The 23,752-nt window shown below is 49.3% G+C and overlaps 3 protein-coding genes across 7 annotated transcripts in view; all 3 read right to left on the reverse strand.

The window, feature by feature from the left end:
* DCAF1 (DDB1 and CUL4 associated factor 1) overlaps positions 1-15,242 on the reverse strand; it is a 37,086-nt gene extending 21,844 nt beyond the window's left edge. Inside the window, exons 1-9 of one of the 5 annotated variants that reach the window (XM_032447224.1) lie at positions 15,085-15,242; positions 11,194-11,311; positions 7,666-7,742; positions 7,281-7,354; positions 6,302-6,415; positions 4,912-5,049; positions 3,642-4,145; positions 2,373-2,474; positions 1,399-1,557 (exon numbers count right to left, since the gene is read on the reverse strand). In XM_032447224.1, the coding sequence (XP_032303115.1) occupies positions 1,399-1,557; positions 2,373-2,474; positions 3,642-4,145; positions 4,912-5,049; positions 6,302-6,415; positions 7,281-7,354; positions 7,666-7,742; positions 11,194-11,303 (1,278 nt within the window). In that variant the 5' untranslated portion in view covers positions 11,304-11,311; positions 15,085-15,242. Of the gene's footprint in view, positions 1-1,398; positions 1,558-2,372; positions 2,475-3,641; positions 4,146-4,911; positions 5,050-6,301; positions 6,416-7,280; positions 7,355-7,665; positions 7,743-11,193; positions 11,312-14,562; positions 14,892-15,084 lie in introns of those variants that run through there. The other 4 variants (XM_032447222.1, XM_015874517.2, XM_032447223.1 and 1 more) reach the window with 4 other exon arrangements.
* A 283-nt stretch (positions 15,243-15,525) lies between these two features.
* Positions 15,526-19,488, reverse strand: LOC107319576 (guanylate-binding protein 4-like). The gene is made up of 9 exons (XM_015874522.2): positions 19,219-19,488; positions 19,005-19,132; positions 18,816-18,925; positions 17,872-18,089; positions 17,545-17,787; positions 17,119-17,393; positions 16,583-16,795; positions 16,406-16,508; positions 15,526-16,035 (listed from the first exon to the last, which is right to left on the reverse strand). Exons 1-9 carry the CDS (start codon positions 19,409-19,411, stop codon positions 15,641-15,643), a joined length of 1,878 nt encoding a protein of 625 aa, XP_015730008.1. The 5' UTR covers positions 19,412-19,488; the 3' UTR covers positions 15,526-15,640.
* A 591-nt stretch (positions 19,489-20,079) lies between these two features.
* Positions 20,080-23,738, reverse strand: LOC107319577 (guanylate-binding protein 1-like). The gene is made up of 10 exons (XM_015874524.2): positions 23,502-23,738; positions 23,302-23,429; positions 23,121-23,230; positions 22,853-23,037; positions 22,531-22,773; positions 22,145-22,425; positions 21,863-22,075; positions 21,521-21,787; positions 21,304-21,393; positions 20,080-20,337 (listed from the first exon to the last, which is right to left on the reverse strand). The coding sequence occupies exons 1-10, from the start codon at positions 23,692-23,694 to the stop codon at positions 20,125-20,127; spliced, it is 1,923 nt and encodes a 640-aa protein (XP_015730010.2). The 5' UTR covers positions 23,695-23,738; the 3' UTR covers positions 20,080-20,124.
* Positions 23,739-23,752: the final 14 nt, after the last annotated feature.

The raw sequence follows: 23,752 nt of genomic DNA on the forward strand, positions 1-23,752 counted from the left end.
AATACAACAGTCTTCACACAGTGACATTTCAGGGAATCCTTCTGCACACTAAAAAAAAAAAAAAGCACTGTTTTCTTATGACAAATTCAGTTCAGAGAAACACCGAGCAATACATATACAGCACGGGTCCATCTTCTCATTTTGCCTTTCTTGCCTTCGTAAAAGATGTGACACATAGACAGACCTGTCAACCATAGTTACCCAGAAGTTTTTGAGTTCACTCACATAGATATTAGCAGTATCTCTATACATAAGCCCTTAACCACTGCCAGTCAAGTATATATGTGACTAAGAGCATTAAACATGTCAAATCAAAACACTCAGGACAGCATCCAAAAGTCAAAGCAAGCAGGAATGCAGAGTTACTACTTTAAATGGTCCAGTTTTCAAATGAATTACAAAAAGGCATACAAATTCCAAGGACAGGCCAGGAATCAAAACAGTCATCAGTCATAAATCAGGGCAGATTTAAGATGGCTTAAGGGTATAATTTTGCAGTAGTTTTGAACAAATCTCAGAGCAGGATCCTCCCATGTGCCAGCATTAATGCTTACAAGATGGAAGTTCAACTTTCTCCACCCTCCCATCCCTTCCCTTGGCACAGCTGCAACTATAGAATAAACCGCATTAATTGCTGGATCTGGTTAAGCACATAAGTGGCTGCTGCCAGTGTGGAAAACTGAAACAGAATCGCTGTTTTAAGTATCTGGGAAACTGAAGCTTAATGGAAGACATGTCAACCTACTGGAAAAGATCCTTGCCAGAACAGCACTAATAACTGACAGGAGGAACTTTTCATGATGCATTTCTATGAAACACTGAAATATGAGGTGAGCAACTAGCCTTCATTATCACCTGTTACAACATTTATAAGCTCAGGCCAAAGAGAACTCAACGTCCTTTAACTTGGTTTCCTGCATAATGCATCAGTCTTCTGCTGCATGCCAACAACAAAGGAATTGCACTGCTGTCTGGAATCTGACCAAGGCACCACACAACACTGAAGCTGTCCACACCTGGACTATGGATGGAAAAAATCAATCTCAAGTACAGGAGAATGTTGGAACAAGTGGGAAAGGAAAGATGGGTGAGAAAGGAGGAATTTTTCCTTCTTTAGGGAAGGGGAACAACAGGGTGAACGGAAGTAATGAGGCAAGGCTAAAAACAGGGCGGACTTCAGTTACGTTCCCTGGGAACTGAAACTCACACCCTTGAAACAAAACACTCAAATGCACCATTATTTCTATGCTTTCTGCTGCCTCTGCACATACCACAGACTCTTATACAAATTTGCTTTTAACTTAGGAGATGTTTATTTTACATTTGAACAAAGGTAGAAAGACCAAGTCCCTTGAAATCACTAAAATTACAGCAGTTAAGCTAAAGAATGAATCTTACCCTTTCCATTGCATCTTGATTGTAAGATAAGTAATACAAACACATGGAGACGCCTGTGGCTGCCATGGAAGGACGAGGAATCTCCAGCAACTTTTGCACGCCTCCATGAGCAACAAACTCTGTTGCAAACTTGTTATGCAGCAGCAATGATGCCAAATGCTAAAGAAAGAAGAAAGCAGATGATAATAGAATTCTTCAGACCATCAATTCTTCCCTTCCTGCTGCAAAAAAACAGATGGCAGAAAACAAGCACTCCGTGCTTTACTCACCTTATTTCCTCCTTCTGTTACATTTAATTGCACAACATAATATCTGGTCTACATATAACTTTTATATGGCATTTAAAGCAATTATGCCTTGTTATTAAAAAAATATTATCACTTTGATAAGTTATTTTGCTTGACTAATGCTTGAAGAAAACACTAATTTTGTGGTTTGGGTTTTTTTCCTCCACCTGTTTATTTCTTGCTGGTGTACTCCTGAGACAATAACTGTCACTGCACAGTGTTAAGATTATCGCCAGTCCTGCTAGAAAGAAGCAGACATCCTCTTCTCCTCAACTGGTCAATTTACTCCATTGCAGATTTTGGGAATAGTCTTCTACAACCTCATGTCACTAGAAATAATAAGTTCTTGCTTGCTTGCTGAGCCTAACCTATCACAAACCTATGCTGTCCAAGTCTTTCCCTTATTCCTTAAGGGCAGTAATAGTGTAAGGTTTTGATGGGAAAAGGGCTTTTTACCACCTTCAGATGGGTAAATGGCAGAGGAAATCAGTAGTGCTTCACCCACAACAAATAATAATTTTTTTTTTTAATACCCAAGAATTATAAAAGCAAAAACACAGCGCAGTCAATCCCAGGGGACCATACTATACATGCAGGCCTAAGGGAGGCAAGCATTAGCCTTTGATGCATGCAAACACATTCCATGCTTTCCCCATTGTGTAATTTTGCATTACAGAAGTAACATACCTTAAGGGCTTCAAAAGTAAGCAGCACATCATTGGTTCGCTTCAAGTCGATGTAGTACATCATCAGCTCCCTTGATCCCAGTTGCATGAAGATGGGTAATAGCTGTGAAAAATAATGTTGGGAGGGTAACTGAATGTTTCACAGGAAATTCAAGGTCCATTTTGGCTTTTGCTCTTTCAAACCCCCCAGTTTGCCCCTATTGGCAGATACCTGTTATGAGAGGTCAGTGGTAACCAGCTCCATCCATAGGAAGCAATAAAGGTTAACAGACCTCTTGTAATACATCTGCTGACTGCAGCAAGGTGCATGACAGCTGCCACAGGAAATCTTAAGGCACTCCTTCAAGTGCAGCTATAGGTTCCACTTTCCATCTGTGCAAAGACAACTACCCAACAACTGAACAGAAAAAACAGGAGAGCAGGGCAACAAACCAAACCCTCTGCATAATTCTGCATGTAATGGCTTTACAGCACTAATTCCTATTTTTCTATCCTGTTATTGCTGGCATATGAAGTGATCCAGTCAGCATGCAGGGTATTAGGGGGATAACGGTGCCTTTGGTTCTCACAGAAGCAAGGTAAACACATGTACACACACACACAGTGTATAACACAAAGCAAAACTGTGATGCTTTGCTGCATCTTAAATTCAGTTAAACCACCTACAAATGACTACACAGCTGAGGGTGGTCTGCAGATCTATGCTAAACTGACACTCAGTTAAAAAATCAAAAGGAATGGGAAACTCTCTGGCAAATCTGATGCAGCTCAACTATTTTAAGTAACAACAGCTCTCAAAAGCATCTGCATCTACACTGCCATTTCTCATCAGAAACACTGCAGAAGTCATACAGACCATTACAGAAGGAACTTTAAGTTCACTATTGCCACTGACTTCTAATGATGGAACCTACTGACGTCTCAGGAGTAAACAGAAAAAGTGCATGCATTTCAAATGAAGTGACTTACCCTGCATCATGTAAATAATCACTAAATTCAACAGAAACCAGGAATAATAAGGTTCCTAGCGCTGTGCTCTGAGTACTGTACAACTGCTAGGCTCAGGTTTGAGTATTACTTGGTAGGTAACCATTCAAAATAATGACTTCATCAATTTGAAAGCCAACAACTCAGGAGAAGTTACTGATCTTAATCACATCGGGTTATACTGGTGAGTGATAAAATAGTTCTCAGAGCTTTTCCCCAGATATCACCAACAGTTTTGTCAGGAGAACTGACAGAGCCCTCCCACCTTCATATATATGCTCACCTCTTGATATTCCCCTAAGGGAGTCAGGTATTGAAGAATGAGCCTCTGCTCTATGGCAGGAGTCAAAGGGTAAAGTGTATAATTAGTGCCAATCACCCACGGGGACATTTCTGACCAGCTGCTGTTGGACAGTTCAACAAACATCCGCTCTGGTTCTGAAGCAGAGAAGCCCAGTTTTTGCTTGGCCTTCCGGAAGCCATCTCTTTCATGTTGTTTCCCTGATTTGCTTTTTCTTAATCCCCCATCCTCCAGCTTTGTAGCAGAGTTGACTCTGCTACTGGTCTTGTGACTTGAATCGAGATGAAACGAGATTTCCATATCCCCAGTCACTTCTTCTTGCTCTCCATCCACCGACATCTCCCCATAATCCATATCCACAGCCTCTTCATCTAAAGGCAGCAGAGAATCTGATGGCACTTTCCGAGGACTGGGGCGCTTGTTTTCTTGTTTTGTGGTCATTTCAGTGACCTGCAACTCCCGTAGCCTTCGAAGCACCAAAGCAACCTGTTCACAAAAGCAGCATGCATGACCATACAGCTCACACTGGCCATAGTTCTGCTCTTACCACATAAAGAAGTCTATCGCACAAAATACCAGGCATGCTGAAGTACACATTTCCCCAGAGAAATAACCATTTCAAAGTGAATTAAAAACCCCATCCCTTTTTGCTATGGCTTTTACTCTAAAAATAAAAATCTTCACTTGTTTTTCCTGAAAGAAAAAGAAGTGTGTTCTGAAACCCATTAAGAACCTACAGTCTGACACACTCTAATTGATGCTGCACCCCATTCTGAAAACCAAGTTTGCCTAACCAACCTTCTTCTGACAGTCATCTCAACTGCTGATAATCATCATATAGATTCAGCATTGAACTGGTGAAAGATTTATATTGTATTAAGAATAACATTTCCTATGAAGTTATCTCCATGCTGACCACTGTTTAAGCTACCACATGCAATAGCTAAGAATTTGAAATTTCTGCTTCAAGGAAACTAGGAGTATGAGTCCCATCAAGAAGTACAGTATTTGTCTTAGGTTTTCATAGGCATTTTTAAACACAAACAGTGTAGCAGAATAACTGGGCTTCATACCCCAGCCTCAGCAAATTCAGTCAGGAAAGGACAGAAAGTATGAGCTACTGAGTGAATATATTATTATAACCACTATAAAATGCATACACCAACACATACATGAGAGTGTCACCACATGCTCTCAATAAAGAGAGAGCTATCCGTCCTGTAAACGAAAGTGCGCATCAAGAGATCATTACCAATTGTGAATTCTCATCCCTGTAATTCGCAGCGATATCTTGGTTTTCCATAGCTCCTCCTAAAAGCCCTGTTGCATACGTCCTTAGTGGCTGATCAGCTTCACGTGCCCATTTAAAGAGATTTTCAACTATGCCTTCCTAGAACGCAGAAAACAAGAAAGCAATTCCAAGAGTTGAGCATTTCTTTTTCCTGTCAGTTTTACTAATAGAGCTCTCCAGCAATTTGGCAGTTCCAAAGAAATGCTGTTGAATTTACACTAAGTTAAAAATAAAATAAAGTGGTAAATTACATTTCTCTAACAGCTTCGTAGTTGAAAAGTCACTTTAAACAAGCAAACTTCCTGGTGCAGAAGGAACCCTTTACATTAACAATTTCTCACCAATCAAAAGAGCAATCCTCAACAGCTGTAAAAATGTACTGATTGGGGAAGGGAGAAATGTATGCCATTATACCAACCCACATATAGAAAACCACAGTGTTAAATACTGTTAATATTTTAACAGTAAAACTCAGAAGTGGTTGAACATGGCCTGCCAGGCAACTTTTCTTAACAAGGCTGAATGCCAAAGAAGTGTTGATTAAAATAGTTAATTAAAAGACTACATGTTAGAATGAAAGACTCTATTATTTTTTCCTGTAGATCATTATTGGATTTTGAAACACCAAACCATAACATCATTAGCATGACAAGACCTTGCACACAGCCCTGCACATAATTTGAGATGTAGGTACAACACAGTAAAAGATCAGTTAATAGTAATAACAAATGGACACGCTGCAGTAAGAACCTCCAGCTTACAGTTTTTTGAAGAATTGGGTATTATATATTCAATAATAATTAAATTTTAATTGAAGCGTTCTCTCGGCCTGCCCTCACAGGGAAGGTGTTCTTGTGGTCCTCCTCTGGACATGCTCTCTTCTGTACTGAGGACTCCATATATGGGTGCAGTACTCCAGGTCTCACCAGCAGAGAGCTGCTCTATCCTTACATCCTCAGATTATACTGATAGTAGGGGTTACCATGACTCAGGTGCCAGACCTCACACTTGGCTTTGTTGAACCTCATGAGGTTCTTCAAGGCCCATTGCACAAACCTGTCTAGATCTCCCTGCATGACCTCCCATCCCAGAGATATGCTGAATGTACCACACAGAATTCCAGTTCCTCTGTTTGAATCAGTCCTCTTAAAACCTCCAAGCTGTGCAATACTCAAGATTTGATCAGCTGAACAAGCCCACATCAGAAAGCCTCAAACCTTTCATAAGGCTAAACAGATTGTCTCCCAGAGGTAGGATTTAAATGCTGCTTTTTACTGGTTTCTCCTGTGGGATGAGCTGTTGGAGTACGTAATACACCAAGCTTATAAACTAAGCCTCATATACAAGATACCTTTTCCTGAAAGACAACAGCAGTTTCCAATCCTGGCATGATATCCAGAAGAAGTCTGCAGGCAGCAGTGTTTAATGGAGGTTCTCTGCTCGTCATCACATAAGCATTCACTAGCTAGAAAAGAAGAGGAAAAGCATCAGTTTGAAATTCAGGAGTAGAAATAACTTCTCTAAGAAGCACAATTCCCCTCTGATCTGATGTTCACTGCTTAAATACTTTTCTTGAGCTGATTCATTAAGACAAATGCCTAAAATAATTACAGCTCAGTAACAGTGTAATCATGTGAGAGTAATAGCTGGGGAGGAAAAAAAACATTAAAAAAACACAAATACACAAGAAATACCACACTTTCTTAATGGCATTTTTGTTTATCAGTTGCAGTTTAAGACAGAAAGCTCCACGTAAGTCATCTGGTAGAAAACTTACAGCAACATGCACTGATACAGGGGGTGCACTGAGATGAGGGCAACAAAAACTCTAGCTATTAACTCATGTATGGGTAGAGCAGTGCAAGAGAAAAGCCAGACTCTTGTCTCCAAGTGCTTGGCCTGAGCCTGCTAGAGCAGATACACCTGCTCATACAGGCACTCCAGCATTTCCAAGTATTCACAGACAAAGCACTGGAATTAGTAGTTAATTTCTACTACAGAAATTAATTATGCTTTTAAACTTTTATCAGGGGACCCGCACTTTCTTTAAAGAGACCAATAAATGCTGAGAAGTACTAATTCAATCATTAATACACATATTCCAGTACTCTTGAATAGCTGATGAACTGCCCCTTTCCTTGGGTCACTCTAGCAGCAGCAAACAAGCTGCATTCAAACACACTTTAAAGGCTACTGCTAAGGAAAAAACAGACCCACCAACAGTAAAATTAATATTAAACAAGCACAAGTACTGAGGTCAGTAACACAGGAAACAGAAACATTAAAGTCTTAAGAAGACCTGACAGGTACCGTCCTCAGAGCAAACCTACCGCATTCATGAAATCATCATTCTTGAAAAGTATCCTTAGTAAGTGACCAAGCATACACTCAGGGTCTGCTCGACCTGTAGAGGAAACAGGAAAAGACGTATGTACCTCAAGACTTCAAGATCAGTGCTAAACTACTGACTTCAGTCTGACTGTGGAATAACGCAGTCAGCTGTACCTCTCTTAGATACAGAACTATAGAAGTCATATGAATTACTGATCAAGTCAGAGTTTCCTCTAGTTGCAGTTACCTACTTAAAACATATACTAGTCACAACAGACACTGATCAGTAGTGAACAGAATTAGGCAAGATTCCGCTTACTTTTAAATATGAATTACCATATACCAGCTGATGCAGAGCTGACTAAATCATTCAGAATTCCTTACCTGGGTGTCGGTCATCAAAAGGGTCTGGATCCCCTTTGCGGTATTCTTCAGTCTCCTTCTCAATCAACTCAGACATCCTATAGAAGGAACGACATAAAATAAGCACAATCCACTCTATCCTGCCCCAGTACGCAGCTCCTTGTGTTAGCCTACTTGTCACAGTACTATCAAACAGCTTATCAGCTTTCATTTGAATGGCATCCAGAGGATTTCAGACTGCCCACCCAGAAGGGTGAATACAGAGCCTTGCTTCTGACATCCCATTCCCCACCAGCCCTCCAAAACATGCTGAGACCTTATCAATGACCCCAGTGACAGACAGGTGTGATGCTCTGAAGGTGCCAGTACTGTTTATTTACTCATGTTAGAGCAGTATTTCAAAAACATCAGCAGATTCATCCCCTTGCCTTGGTGTACAACCTGATTCCCTCCCCTCTGCTGAGCTCTGAAGCACAGTGCAGAACCTACAGGCAGTGCAGCATTTTGAATCAAGTTTTTAATACCTCCAAACCGGGGAGGCAAGTCGAGGTTATTAGAAAGGAGGGAGAATTGCTAGAAGGCTGCAGCAATCCCCAGAAACATTTCCCCAGAGGATTCCCTTACAGAATGCCATTGACTTCTGCTGCATTAATGACACTTTCCAGAAAACAAATTGCCAAGGTCAACCAGAGGCAAAAAGCTTATTTAAACCCACCTCTGTGAACTACACTGACTAACCAGTAGGACAGAAGATGATGCTATAAAGCCTGCTCAGACTGTAAGAACACAAAATTAGCTCATCGGGATCAAGTACTTCCCTGCTCCTCTCAAATTAATTGCTATATCAAACCATTTATCCTGCAAGGTTTTAATATTTCCTTTTAGTAAGGCTGAATGTGAAGAGATGCAAATTGCATCCCTTGCTAACAGGTGGCACAGCTCAAGCTCTTCTGGCTTTCTGGCAAAGGCTAACTACTGAAGTACCTATTGCCAGCTCCTCATTTTTCCAATGGGAACTAATAGCTTGAGAAGCACCTGCTGACAGAACTGGGACAAATGGGGAGTTGAGAACCTGAACCCTAGATTTGCTACGTCTTTTTAGGTGATAATACTGAGTACATGCCAGGAAAGACTGACAGGCAGCACAGAAAGTGAGCTGAGCACTCTCCTTAGTCCATGGTGTTTAGGGAGGCAGCCAAACAGCTGAAGCTGCTGAGTGCTTCCAGGGATGACAACATTATCACAGCCTGGATGAAACAGGCACACGAATCACTGATTATCAGCTTTGGGTGGTTGTGTTTATTTTGAGACAATTAGGCGCAATCATTTGACCAAAATATGAAAGCATTGCCTCTTCAAAATTGGCTTTGAAAGAAAAAAAAACAACAACAAACCCACAAATCAAATATTTCTTTGACTGAAGGCATACAAAGAGTAACTATGAAGTGCCTTGGATGCAACTATGGCTTATTCTAGGAGAGCTTATTCTGCTCTCCTATCATTTCTACTGAGAACTGACAAACTACTAAAGCTAATTCTCACCTCTTAATACAGACATATGACACAAAAGGCTTTAACAGCAAACACGAAAAGAACAAACACAGAAGTGCTGAGCTTTTATGCAGGTTTCAACATTTCCTTTATTCACTTGATATTAAGCTGGTTCTCTACCCACACAAGGTTCTACATGAGGGACAGGTGTTCTTCCCCCCCCCAACTGTGGACTCTTTTTTTCCCCAAATTGTTTACAACTGTCCCTGCAGATCACCTTTGAAACTTAAAAGTTAGCTCACTTAGAAGGCAAAGAAGGAGGTTGTGGGGACATTCAAGTTGCAACACTGCCACTGATGCAAAAGGCACAATATTGAGGCACCTTTCTAACAGACTACAGACAGGATGCTCTGCAATACCGCACTGCAACACACCATACCCCATATTTGGTCTGTGGAGCTGAAGTCAAAACACGGTGCTCCTGCTGTTGTCTAAACACTCACTCCTGTGCCCTCACCTCTGCTGCCTCAGAATCACATTTCACCAGGCACCCGTGCACAAAGGGAAGTTTTCTTCCAAGTAACTCAGACGGCAGAAGGAAATAGAAAAACATCACTCACCAACAAGCACGACCACAGCTTCCTCCACTGGGAGCCTAAATCCATACACAAGAGCATTGCTGTCCCCAGGTATCAGCTAACACAAGCTCCACTTGGGGAGGATTCCTAGCACATCTTCCAGCAAGTTCTTTTTAACCTATGGAGAATCTAAAACCTGGTATTCCAAACTGACACACAGCTTTCTCTTTTCTTCTCTGAAGCACTGTAAACCCAGCTCCTTCTAGAGCCAAGGGTACATCTCCTTGCTACCTGCCTTAAGTAGATCTGTTACCTCCACCACCGCCAAAAGACCCAAGCTCTTACTATCCATCATCTCTCTGCTTGCTGTATAGAAACCTTGGTGAACCAAAGGAGGATTATCAGACTTGCTTAAGGCATAGATAAGGTAGGCAACTCAAGGAGTCCCAAAGAATACCCAAAGATACACCAAAATATGGCTCAGGATTTACAAGAGACCCACTCCTTTTTAAACGTTTAGCTTTGGCTTTTTGCTGCTCATCCCTCTCTTCTGTGCTGTTGTTTTTAAGGAGCGGTATAAAAAGCACACAGTTGTGCCTGCAGGGTGAGGCATGACACGGGTCTGCATAAAGAAGCTCCAGCAGATTTCTGTTCTTTCTACCCCATGCCAGCTCAGGATTTACGCACTAAAATACCTGACCCAAGAATGCAGAGCAGCGTGGTACAGAAACCTGGGCTGCTCTTAATGCACCAGTGAGCACAGTGAGCCCTTTGGGCACACAGCAGAGTGCTGATCTAACAGCAGAGGTGTGAGCAGGAACTGTGTGGAATTCCTGTGACTGTCTTACAATACCAAGAATAATATGAGATTACACAAGAGAGGTCTGGCTTGGGAAACCACAATTGATACTTTGAATGCTCCTCTTGTAGAACACAACTTCTTATAATGAACGGTGTTACTAAACATCTAGAAACATTCCAGGGAATAATCTCCCACACATACAATAAATACAGCCTAGCAATGCCTGACCTCCCTTTTATCATGCCACATGAGTTGCAGTAGCCTTTACTCAGTAAGGCTCTCTCCATCCAATGAGTCTCTCTTTTACTTTCACATAAACTGACCAGCATCAGTGCAATCACAAACCCCACACCACCACTCCGATGTTCTCACAGCTTTCTCTTTTGATCAATAAATTACAAGTTTCATAAGAACACACCAAATTTATTTCACCTGCTTAATGATTCCATCAGCTTCTACTATTTCAGCGTATTAAATCCTTTTTTTAGAGGTAGAATGTGTAAGATCTTTGCAATATAAAATGCGTACCAAACTTGCATGCATTTAATACTACACTCACATTTCAGGCCAAAGAAAATTTAACTACCAACAGTTAACCTCCAAGCAAAAAACACAGTAAAATCTGCTCTCAAGTGATTTCTGATATTCAGATTTAGGAATTTATTTAATGGAAGTCACCTGGTGAGAATGGGAACCATGTCTTGCCCACTGCCATGTTCCTTCTCCCATTGCTCAAGCAAAGTAGTGAGCTCAGCCTTGGAGTCCACATGTCCAGATCCTGAAGTCATGGCTCAGCCTAAGGCACAGGTAACCAAGAAAGAAAAAAAAAAAAAGAAGCAGGAAGGTGAGCAACACATTCCACACAGTTTTACAACGTTCACTGACACAATCCAAATCAAAGTCTACTTGGAAGAAGCAAATACATATTTATCAACAAGGAGTAGGAAAGAGAAGAGAAAGGGCCAGAATCCTGCTGTGATTCACTGAAAACTGAAGTTTTCCCTTGGTCCATCATTTGAAGAGTAAAGGAATGAATGAACGCTTAGAACACAAGTCTTAACTGGTACGTGACAACCCTGAGCATGAGGGGAAGCAGGCACACCTAACCAGACGTGCTCAGCACTAAAGCTGCTCAGAACGCTCCCTGAGTTCCACACAGACCTGAGTTACCCTTTGCAACTGCTCAAGATTTGCTCACGAAATAATAAAGGTAGGGCAACAAGATTACCATTGGTGTCTTTATTCCAGTTTAACACTCCCAGACATTGGAGAAAGAACCAAGAATCAGCCTGGCTTTGTGCTGCTGAAGAGGCAGGTGACAGTGAGTGGCTGCTAATGGCCAGTGAAAGGAGCAGGTCAGATAATGCCCCCTGTGTGAGGCGTCCAGCTCCAGGGAGAAGGAAGAGCATTCACAGGACAGAGCATATCCATTTGTCATAAATGACCCAGAGTAAGAGCTTCCTCAAATCATGCTAAATGCAGATAAGGTCATGTTTAAAGTGGCTCTGTACACACAAAGCCCTGTAACATACATTCAAGAATCACTTAAAGGAGAGGTCATTAAGGTAGGCACAGTTTCTCCTATTTACAGAAGCATTTACAGCCCGGGCTCATTCTGACACAAGTCCCCGTGCATAACTGAGTGCTAACTACCCCCGGATTGCTGGCAGCCTCTCCTTGCTCAAGGAGTGGATGAGCAGCCCTGCAGCTCTACCTCCCCATCAGCATCTTCTGCACATCCTCAGGGGACAGCAAGCCATCACCAAGCTGAAATGGACTGCAGCTACCCAAAGAGCATGGAAAAATACACCTGCAACAGCAAGACGCCCAGTCTCGATAAGCACTACACACAAGCAGAGTGTGCTACTGAAAAAAAATCAAAAGTTTAAGGATAGCAAAAGCTGATGTTCTTTACATGAGAAGTAATGATGATTTTATCTAGAGCATTTCCATTGTTCACCTATCACAGGACAAGGGGCTTCCCAAAAAGCACCAGCTCAATGCAAACAACAAAGCATCCTGAGATTGTACAACACAACACCTCTGATATGGAAAGCTGCTCCCAGCTCACACAGGTCCATGTCTTTGCTCATTAACTCCACTTGCCAGCAGCATTTCTCAGCTTTCAAGCACACAGAAAAACAACATCCATATGAGTAAATAAAATCTACCTTGAGCCTCTGAACTAATCATTTCTGCCATCCACACCTTTGTTACATGCCCAAAGGGCACAGAAAAAAATGCTTCATGCTCCCCAAGAGTTTGTGCAAGGCCGAGGCAGGATCTCCTGCAACCTGCAGGGACAGCTTCCCTCCCCATAACAATTTTTCATGTTCCAGCTAAAAATGAGACACACTGCTCCAGCAGGCCAAAGTCCAAGGCAGGAAGATCAGAGTGCTCATATTATACCATAACCAAGGGAAATGAAGGAAAACCTTGGAGCTTTCTAAGATTATCTCACTTCAAGCACATAATGGGTCTAAAGAACTGATGATCATACAGTACACCCTGCAACACAGTTAAAACATAAGAATGCTGCCCTATTGACAGGTACTCAGCACTGCTGGTGCCTCCTCAAGGCAATCAAAGAAACATGGCACTGCAAAGGGAGGCAACAAAAAAATCTACCCCCAGCAGCACTGCTGCAGTTCCCATACAAAATATACAAGGATGGAAAGCTACAGCAGCCAAAAGCCTTTTCAAATACAAGAATCAAAGCAGTTCCTGCTGTGCTTGCTTTTCCCCCCCCCCAAGTATTCTACCTTAAGTCACAGCGAAGTGCCCTGCAGAAAGGCCAAAGCCAGAAATTGGATGAACTGAATTGCAAATGGCACAAATCCTCCTGCTCTGCCAGCCAGGAAACCCTGCAGGGATCTCCCTTGGAGAACCTGGTGAATACACACAACCTCACACTGCTTTCCAGGAAGCAGCAGAACAGGGAGCATCTCTCTGATCGTGGATCTGAATCCATGACTTCTTCACTAAGTTTTGAATATTGTGCCCCACAACAGACTTTAGTTAATGTATCTGATAAGGTAGTGGTAGGAACACTTCATCTTTCCTGACACTGCTGCTGTCAAGACATCACATACAGCTCCAGTAGAACTGCTATGAACAAACCATGCAGGACCCACTCAAAGGATGGCACTTCAAAAGACTTTAAACCTCAGGAACAACTCCCTGCAAACACTTCCTCTAATAACCCACGTGCAATGTATTACTTCAGTACTAAGCACTAATCGGCATCCCCGCATCGTAACCAAGTGCTTTGCTGAGCACTTTCTTCTTCCAAACAAAGATGTAAAAGCCAGACAGAAAAGACAACCCCAGAGTCACTGAGACCCAGAAGCGCTCACAGTTCCTGCAGGCTCAGACAGCTCCACACAGCAAAGAAATACAAGTCCCAGGGAGCTCTGGCTACAAATCCCTAAGAGCAGAGCACAGCTCAGGCTGTTCAGCTTCACCTCTTGCTCCTCAGCACGTGTGAGTGTCACACTGAGCAGGTCACTCACATATTGATTGTGTTGCATTCTTGAAAAGGATTATGAGGCTCCGAACACACTGACTGCCATACAGACAAGCATTTTAAATACAGCTGAGAAGACGAAATAGATGAGAAGCAGAATGCAATAATATAATCCCAGATGAGACAAATTAGAAACTTAGGAATCAGAACCCAATTAAACACCCAGCAAGCAGATCAGCACATCCATACGCTCTTCATATATTTATCCTTTAACACGGGGAGTTCTTTACTTTGAAGGAAAATAGGAAAGAGTAATAACCTCCTGTTCACAGTTAGTGTTGAACAGCAGAGATGCTGTCAGCTGGTTGTCTGTACCTGTTGAGCCCCAAGCAACCGGAGGAGCCCAGCACAGCCCAGCTCGCTGTCAGCCCTGGGATGGAGCACAGCAGCAGCTTCCAGATCCCACAGCAGGGCAATAGGAGGCACCGCACTGTTAGGGCTGAGGGGGGCGGAGGGGAACCTTCATTTCCAACTTCACCCCTCCCGCAGCCCCCACTTGGTTGCTGTTACACAACGCATACCTTGAATCGCTTTAAATAAATAAATAAATGACCAGGAAAAGAAACGACATTAAGGCAATAATGGTCGCTGTTGTTCGTTTTTAAAGCTATATCGTCTCTTAACACCGGAGCACAGCACGCAGTTACTCAGCTCTCCCGGTTCCTCCCGTTCCAGGTCGGGCAGGCACAGCCCGCAGCCAACAGCGCCGTGCGGGCACCGGGCCCAGCACCAACGCGGAAGCGCCGCCGCCTCGATCCGCGGGCAGTAACGAGGCTCCTGCCGGCAGCCCCGGGACGGGAGCGGAACCGCCGGCCCAAGGAGCGGAGCGGAGCGGACAGGCCGCGGGGGCAGCGCGGTGCCCTCAGCCCCGCCGACACCGCGGACACCCGCTACCGCGGGGCGGGGCTCACACAGCGGCCCAACCGCCCGCGGCTCCCGCAGGCCCCGAGCCGACACCCGCCCTCCCGCCCGGCCCGGCCTAGAGGCCGCGGTCACCGGCCCGACTCCCACCAGCCCGACTCGGCCCACCCGTTGCCCCGTACCTGCCCGTTGCCCTGCTGGGTCGCCGCCGTTGCCGCCCCGGCCCTGAGCTCGGCCCCGCGGCGGCCGCGATGGCGATGGCGGGCACACAGTTTGCGCGTCAGCACGATGCGAGCGGCGGGGCGGGAGGAGCGAGCGGCGAGCGCAGGCCTCGCGCTAGGCCTCATGGGAAACGCAGTTCGCGCCGAGGGCATATCTGCGCATGCGTTATGTCAGCGCTGCCGCAGAGCATCATGGGAGTTGTAGTACTGTGGCGCCACCCACACGCCTACAACCGGAAGTGAGCATCGCCACAGCCCTCCGGGTGAAAAGGGAAAGACTGTAGTCTCGCGAGGTTTCTCTCCTTCCCGGAAGGGCCGGAAGGGGGAGCGCTTGCTTCCGGTCGCACTGCTTGTGACGTCACCGCGCCGGAAGTGCCGCCATATTGGAAAGGAGGCCGCGAGTGGAGCTGAGTGGGGAGCGCTTTATTTGGCCGCCAGACAGCGGCGGGGGCGGGTCGGCGTTGGCCGCGGGTTGTGGTTGTGCCTACGGCCGACCCCTGCCCGTTGTGCTGCGGCCTTACACCGCGGTGCCCCGGGCCTTGCTCATCCTGGATATCTTCCACACTCTGGCGAGGTCGCAGGCAGCTCGCACGGCGTCGAAGATATTGGCCGCCAGGTCCTGCTTGCTGCCGCTGATCTCCCTCTTTAACGCCGCCATCTCCTGCTCTAGCAGCGCCGCCCGCTCATTGAAGCCTCGCTGCAGCATCTCACCGTGCTCCCTCAGCTTCGCTTCCAGCGCCCTGTCCAGCTCCCGCTGCGCATTGGCCGCCTCCTCCCTCATCTTGGCTTCCAGCGCCTGCAGGTTCTGTGCGTGGCTGCAGCGTTCGTCCTCCAGCAGCGCCTGCAGCTGCTGTTCACGCTCCGCTGCCGCCTTTTGCTGCTGCTCCATGAGCTGGGCCTGCTGCTTCTGGTCTGGGGGCGAAGGGACGGAGTGAGGGGCACGGAGGATAAAGCAGAGCCTTCAGCTTCTAGTTCGGGGAGGGGATGCAGGGATGTGGTGAGGATAAAGAGACAATTTGTGGTGTCTCCGGGGCACACTGGAGCACCCCAAGAGATGTGGGCCCTCTGTGAGATGTCCCCAGGATAGAATGGGACTCCTCAAGAGATGGGGCCATCGTGAGATGTCCCTGGAGGGATACAAGCATTCCTGAAGTACATGAGGATGCCATGAGCTGGCCCCAGGGAACATGGAAACGCTATGAGATTCCCCTTGTCGCTGGAGGACACAGGGATGGTTGAGGAGGGGAGGAGAGAAAGGACAGCACTGGGTTGGGCCACTTACCCTCCAGCTGCTTTTCGACCTCGCTCAGTGCATTGTCTGCCTTCAGCACTGCTCCTGCCTCTGCCCGGCGCTCTGCTAGGAACTCATCCAGCACCTCCTCGGCCTGTGTGTCCCCACATGATTGAGGCTCAGCCCCCGCCTCCTCCTACCTGATCTTCTATCCAGAGCTACCCTCACCTTGGGGCCCTTGTCCTCTGCTTGCCGGTAGCCCTCCAGCAGCTTCTGCCTCTCAGCCTCATAGGCGCGGTAGCCTCCGGGTTGTGCATAGGTCCCACGGGCCAGGTTGGTATCCAGTGCCTGTGCCAGCTCAATCAACAGTGTCTTGCAGCGCCGCCGTGATGCTGCATCGTTCTCCTCCTGCAGGCGGTTGTACTCCGTGCTGATCTGTTCCTGTGGGTCAGGATGGGGTCGGGGTCATGGTGTTGATGGGGAGAGTGCTGGTGGGAGCACAGATACAGAGGCAGCGCTGGGGGAAGTGAGGTTAAGGGATGGAGAGCATTGAGGGAATGAGGACAAGGTCATGAAGACAAGGGCAGCCTCGTAGGGATGGGGACTGTGCTGTGTGGACAGGTTAGTGGGGACAAGGTGCCAGGGGATGGGAAGTGCTGTGGCAATGGTGACAAGGCCATGGGAACACAGACAGCATTGTAGGGATAGGAGCAAGGCCTGAGGACAGGGACAGTGCTGTGGCACCAAGGGGGATGGCCAAGCACCATGAGGCGCCGCTGGTGCTCCTGGTCACGATCCCGGAAGCTGCGACGCTGGAAGATGGTGAGTGCCTCATTCAGGTGCTTCCCATGCGAGGCCGAGAGCTCTGCGGGCTCTGTGGGCAGTGTCAGCTCCCGCATGCCCTTGGCATAGGCCTCCAGCGCTGCAGCCACCGCAGCTGCATTCTCGTTGGCCATCATCACTGCTGCTGCTCCCTCCAGGCAGGGCAGACGCCCGCTGTTAATGGCCTCCACGTAGCTGTGCAGCAGCAGGCACAGGGCTGTGGGGGAATGGCACAGTGACACCTCCCTCACCGTTGGCATCTTGCTGCTGTGTGCCACTACTGTCCCCTGTTGCCATCACAATTGTCCCCCTCTGTGTCACCATCGTCACTCCATGTCCCCTTATCCCTCCTTCCATCCTCCCCTTACCTCGCCCTGTCAGTTCTCTGCCGTCAGGCAGCGTCTTGTGCCTGGCGGTGTTCAGCACGTAGTCACAGAACTTGGCTGCCTGCTGGAGGAAACCTGGGGCCAAGGCGGCCTCGGGCAGCTCCTCCATGCGCCTCTGCTCCCCTGTGCCCAGCGGCGAAGGCAGCACGAAGCACTTCTTAGTGGGGAAATAGTTGCGGAGGCACAGCCGCGTGGAGTTGTAGTTCTGCACCTTGCGGCCGTGCCCTGTGGAAGGCAGGCAGGCAGGCAGCTGTCGGTGCTGCCGCTCGTTAGTGCCACCCTAATGACCCCAACGGGGCCGGCACTCACCGTGCTTGAGTTCCAGCGCCTGCTCCAGGTACTCGTCCTCAGTGATGGGCCGCTCACCCAGGCGCAGCTCCAGCGTGAAGTCGCGCACCACCCACACAAAGCCGGGGAAGAAGCGCACGAACTCGCAGTCCTCAGCCTCGTCTTCTCTCCCAACACTGTCGTTGCCATCCTTGTTCCCGTCCCGCACGCGGATCATCTCCGACAGCTCCGTCACCAGCCTGGCCCTGCTCAGGAGCACAACGCTCCCCAAATCCCGCGCCCCCTCCAGAACTCCTGTGTACCCCCCAGATATCTCTGGCCTCCTATGTATGTTGTGTCCCCCCCCACGCACAGTGCCCATCTACACCCTGAATATTGCACTCCCTCTTAGACCCTGAATCACCATTAAATCCTGCAGTTTCACCTTAAGTCTGGGGGCTGGAACTACATGATCCTTGAGGTCCCTTCCAACCCGGGTCATTCTGTGATTCTGTGTGATTAAATCTGGTGCCCCTTACAACTGCCACAGCCACCTGAATCTTGAGTAAATGCCCCATTTTACTCCGAGTCCCACATTGCCCTAAATTTAACAACTTCCCAAATGGTGCTGTTTGTTCTCAAATGCCATGGCTTCAGCCAAAGGCTCAGGTTGCACAATTTTTTTCTGCCCCAGACCTGTTCCATCCCATCTCTTGCATAGCCCAGTTCCTCCAGTTTTCCCCCAAATCCTGGTACCATCATTGCCAACATCCCTCAGTCTTCTACAAGTCTCGCTTTGCCCACGTCACACAGGTTTTCTCATATTCCCTGTAGCCTCAAACCAGATCCCCCAGCCTCAACCCAGCCTCACATTTCCCCAGTCCCACAGCTACAGCTCATTTCCTGTGTTGCCCACATCCCCCATAGCCCCAGATCCCCGAGTTTCCCCCCAACCCGCCCCATCAACCCGGACCCCTGCAGGATACTCGAGGTTCTCCAGCGCCTTCTGGTCGATGGTGCCGATGCTGTTGTACACCAGGGTGCTGGACAACAGCAGCGCCAGTGTGAAGATCCAGGCGTCATTGTGGCTGTCACCCTGTGCCCACAGCTGGGTTAGGGGTGGACTGGAGGACTCTGGGGAGCGATGTGGGCCAGCCTTCCCCCCCCGCACCCACCTTGTTGGGGTCTCCCAGCCCCTCGGTGTCCAGCAGCACCAAGGTCACTCCGGGACGGCGCGGGTGGGGCAGGCACCACATCCAGATGCCCTTGGTCTCTGCCCGTACGGTGGGGCCCAGGGGGAAGCCTGCAGGTGGCGATCAGTCACAAACGCCCCCCAGAATACCCCAAGACGCCCCCCAGCAAATGGTCGGGGTTTCCCCCTCAGCTCACCAATGCGCTTCTGTGCCAGCCGGTTCATCAGGAAGGACTTCCCGGTGCGGTACGGCCCGGCGATGGCCACCACCACCAGGGGCTGGGGCACCTCCTGCAGCACTGCCAGCGCCGCGGGGTCGAGGGACAGCACGCTGTCCTCGTTGGTCACCAGGCAGAGCGGGGCTGGCATCGGAGGCACCGGAGCGTCCATGGCTGTGCTGCTGACTGGCTTTGCAACGCTTGAACCGAAAGAGAAAGCAAACCCGGCCCCCGCTCCCGCCCCCTGCTGATTGTTTTGCTTTCCTCTAACACCCCTCATTTCCCCGAAATCACAATGCCTCAGCAAGTGGCCCGGATTTCTTGTAGGGGCAGCTGGCACAAGTACAGCACGTCGCTGCTGTTTGGAGACAACATTCTTCCTGTTATCAACCACTCTGGGCAGCAACAGCTCCAGCGTGTCAGGGTGTGCTGTTGGTACTGCAGCAGAGTACCGTGGTGCAGCCTCAGTGCGCTGGTATCATCACAGGGCTCATCCACACGGTGCTATGGTACAGCCACAGGTGCCGGCTTGCTGCTGGTGTTGGCTGCCTCGTATCTCTGTGCCAGACACACGAGTGCTGCAGGAGGTGACGGTCACCCACAAGTATGTGTGTAAAGTTGTGCATGGTGATACCAGCTGCACCACCAGCACTGCGGGGTTGTGAGGCTGTGTGCTGTCATTGTGCACCAGGCAGAGTAGGGCTGGGATCAGGGGCACCAAAGCCTCCATGGCCACGGTGCTGCCAGAACTAAAAGGGAAAGCACACCCAGCTCCTGCTGCTGCTACCTTTGTTGTATCCAAACCGGGCTCAATGCTGCCCCAAAATGAGAACAACTGGAAAGTGTCATAGAATTTATTGCACAGATAGCTGGCAGGGCACAGAGCTACACATCACTGTCCGTACTGCTGTCCTCATCACTCTCCTCCAATTCACTGTCTGACAAAGCGAGCTCAAAAAGTTTGCTCAGGATTTCCACACTCGTGCGACACCATGAGGAGATCTCCATGGCCACTTTCTCCTTCTGCATCTGCTCAATCATTTGCTGCATTGCCCTCGACATTTGTTTGAAGCTCTCTTCCATCAGTGCCTTGTACTCCTGTGGGACAAGGAGCGGGGCTGGGGGTTGCTGCCACCACAGAATGCCACAGAGCAGCCACAGTGCATCAGCACCACCTCCGAGCAGCTTAATGAAGACACTGTGTGCTGGTACCACCACATAACACATCCATGGTACATGCACAACATGCAGCACCACCACACTCCTTCCTGGTACAGACACACAGCACCATGGCGGAGACACAATGTGCTGGCACCACCACACAACCCCGCGATGCATCACGGCACAATGAGCCAAGAATTTGTAAAAGAATGACAAGACAGACCAACCACCAAGGCAAATTCCTCCAAAAAGGTGATTGCTCCAGTTGCTGTGGGACACAGCATAAGCTATAAGGATCCTGATCATGACTCATGGAAGAAGAATGATAGAGGTAACAAGTAGAGGGGCCCTGCCCCAGCCAGGAGGGGGAAATGGGCAATAGAGTTTATTGGACTGTATGGATTTGATAGCGTGTCACATCAGAACCACAGCAACATGAAGCACTGGTGGTGATAGCTGCCAGTGACAGTTTGTGTTGGAGGCCAAAATAAGCCTCTCTGGTAAAGATTGGCAAAAGCACCTCATTGTGACTGGCCCGGGGGCTCCCTGATTACTAGGTATGAATTACCTCAGAAGGGGGTGTATTAAGGATCCCAAGGGGTATCGATGGGCATTTGGAGCAGCTGTTGCAGACACAAAGTTAAGCAGCTGTCTGTCATGCCTGGCCTGTCAGAAAATCTATTGTGGGGTTGCTACGGGTAAAAGAGCAGCAGGTAGCAATTGCTGCAAAAACGGTGCACAGACGGCAATACTGCACCAACAGCATTAAAAGCAGGGACGGCTGCTGGGAGACAGGCTACATCATATCTTCAGTTTGCTGAAAAGTTTGCCTGCCAGACCAGGCAGGAATGGTGCAAAAATGCTGATGAGAATGTTCACAGCTGAGCTAATCCAGTCGCCCACCTCCGTGTTCTTCTTCTGCAGCTCTGTGATCATCTCCTGCATGGCTGCCGCCTCACGCCTGAAGCCCTCCTGCACCAATGCTTCATACTCCTGTGGACAGGGAGCAGTGTTGGTTGCAGCAGACAATGCCACAGCACAGCCACAGTGTGCTGTTACCACCACACAGCTCCTCCACGGTACAATACTCCATGATACACAGCAGCATCACAGCGCTCACCTTCTTGTGGTGCTCCAGCACTTGCTGCTGCTCCTCCAGCCACGCACGCTGCTCCTCCTTCAGCTGCTGCTCCAGCTGACGCACGTGCTCCTGCATGCTGTGCTGCAGCTCCTCCTGCTTTGCCTCTGCTGCCTTCTGTGCTGCCTCTGCCTCGGCCGCTGCTGCCTCCCGCTGCCGCTCCATGAGCTCCAGTTGCGCCTCAGTGACCTTCAGCACCTGTTCCAGCCCCTCACGCTCCCGCAGGAACTCATTCAGCACCGCCTCCGCCTGACCATAGGACCTTGAGGCACAGTTCCATCACACCCGGTGCCACCCCACCCCACTCCCCCACACCCCACTCACCCTGACACCCTTGTCAGGTCTCCTCTTGTACTCCTCCAGCACGTGGTTTAGGTCCTCCTTGAACAGCCGAGCACCCCCAGGTGCCACGTAGTCCCCCTTCTGCAGGCGGAGCTCCACGTCCCTCCACAGCTCCTGCAGCACCGCGTGGCACCGCTGCTCCGACGCCTCCTCGTTGCGCCGACGGAACTCCTCCTTGGCCGCCTCCAGCTTGTGCTGCAGCACAGATCAGTGCTCAAGTGCACAGCCCGGCCCCCAGAACCACACAGTGTGACGGCAACTCACCACCAGCTCCGCGTGGTACTGGCGATCATGGTCGGCAAAGGCACGGGACAGAAAGGTGGCGATGGCGCGTTTCTCGCAGTTCTGATGCACGGCCACCAATGCTTCGTTTGAGGCTGTGGGCAGCACCAGGCCCTGCTCCATGCCCTGCTGGTACTCAGCCAACGCTGCCTGCACTGCTGCACTGTTCTCGGCCCGCGCCAGCGCTGTCACTGCGCTCTCCACGCAGGGCACAGTGCCGCTGCTGATGGCCGCCATGTATTTCTCCGCCAGGTACGCCAGCGCTGTGAGAGGTGATGGCCGCCCGCTCGTGTCACTGCCACACATGTCCCCCCATCACCTGCACACATCCCCTGCACACCACCCATCCTCACGCTACTGCCACTCACCACTGCCCGTCGCTTGGTGCCCACCCAGCAGCACCTTCACCGGCGCCTTCTCCCAGATGTACTGGCAGAAGGCGTCCACCTGTTTCTTGAAGCCCGGCTGCAGCTCGTCCTCCCGCAGCTCCTCCAGCCTACACAGATCAGCGTCGGCTGCTGGCCGCTCCATCGTGAACAGCTTGCGGCGGGGGAAGAAGTTGCGCAGGCAGCGCCGCAGCTCGTTGCGCTCCTTGGCCTTCTTCCCATCCCCTGCAATGGCACCGTGAGCGCGGAGCCACCGACTGCGGATGCACACGGGGATGTTGGGGACACACGCTGGTGGCCGTACCAGTCTGCAGTCGCAGCATTTCCTCCAGGTACTCGTCCTCAGTCAGGGTCTTTTCACCCACCCGTAGCTGCAGTGTGAAGTCACGCACAGTCCAGACAAAGCTGGGGAAGACGCGGACAAAGTTGGAAGCTGGGTTGTTGTCCTCCTCCCGCACTCTGATGTGCTCTGTCAGCTCTGTTACCAGTCTGTGGGACCAACTTCTCCCCATCAGAGTTGTCACTGTGGTACCTCTGCCACACCGTCACCTCCCTCCCACTCATCCCCATACCGCAGCTGATCCAGCCCCTGCTGGTCAATGGTGCCCATGCTGTTGTACACCAGGGTGCTGGAAAGCAGCAGTGCCAGCGTGAAGATCCAGGCTTCTCTGTGTTCGTCATCCTGCACACAGATCTGGTTACTGGGGACTCTGCTTCTACGGGGTGTCTGGGACCCCCCTCTGCTGCACTCACCTTGTTGGGGTCTCCCAGCCCTTCAGTGTCCAGCAGCACCAAGGTCACTCCGGGACGGCGCGGGTGTGGCAGGCACCACATCCAGATGCCCTTGGTCTCCGCATGCACCGTGGGGCTCAGTGGGAAGCCTGTGGGCAGTGAGCTGTCAGAAATGGCACAAAACACCCCCCTGAATGCATGGGGTTTCCCCCTCAGCTCACCAATGCGCTTCTGTGCCAGCCGGTTCATCAGGAAGGACTTCCCGGTGCGGTACAGCCCGGCGATGGCCACCACCACCAGGGGCTGGGTGACACCACGCAGCACTGCCAGCGCTCCAGGGTTGAGGGACAGCACGCCGTCCTTGTTGGTCACCAGGTGGAGCGGGGCTGGCATCGGAGGCACCAGAGCGTCCATGGCTGTGCTGCTGACTGCTGTGGTCACCGATTGGAAACAGCAATATATAGTAAAGCTG

Source organism: Coturnix japonica, chromosome 12, assembly GCF_001577835.2.
Source record: "Coturnix japonica isolate 7356 chromosome 12, Coturnix japonica 2.1, whole genome shotgun sequence".
NCBI lineage: Eukaryota > Metazoa > Chordata > Aves > Galliformes > Phasianidae > Coturnix > Coturnix japonica.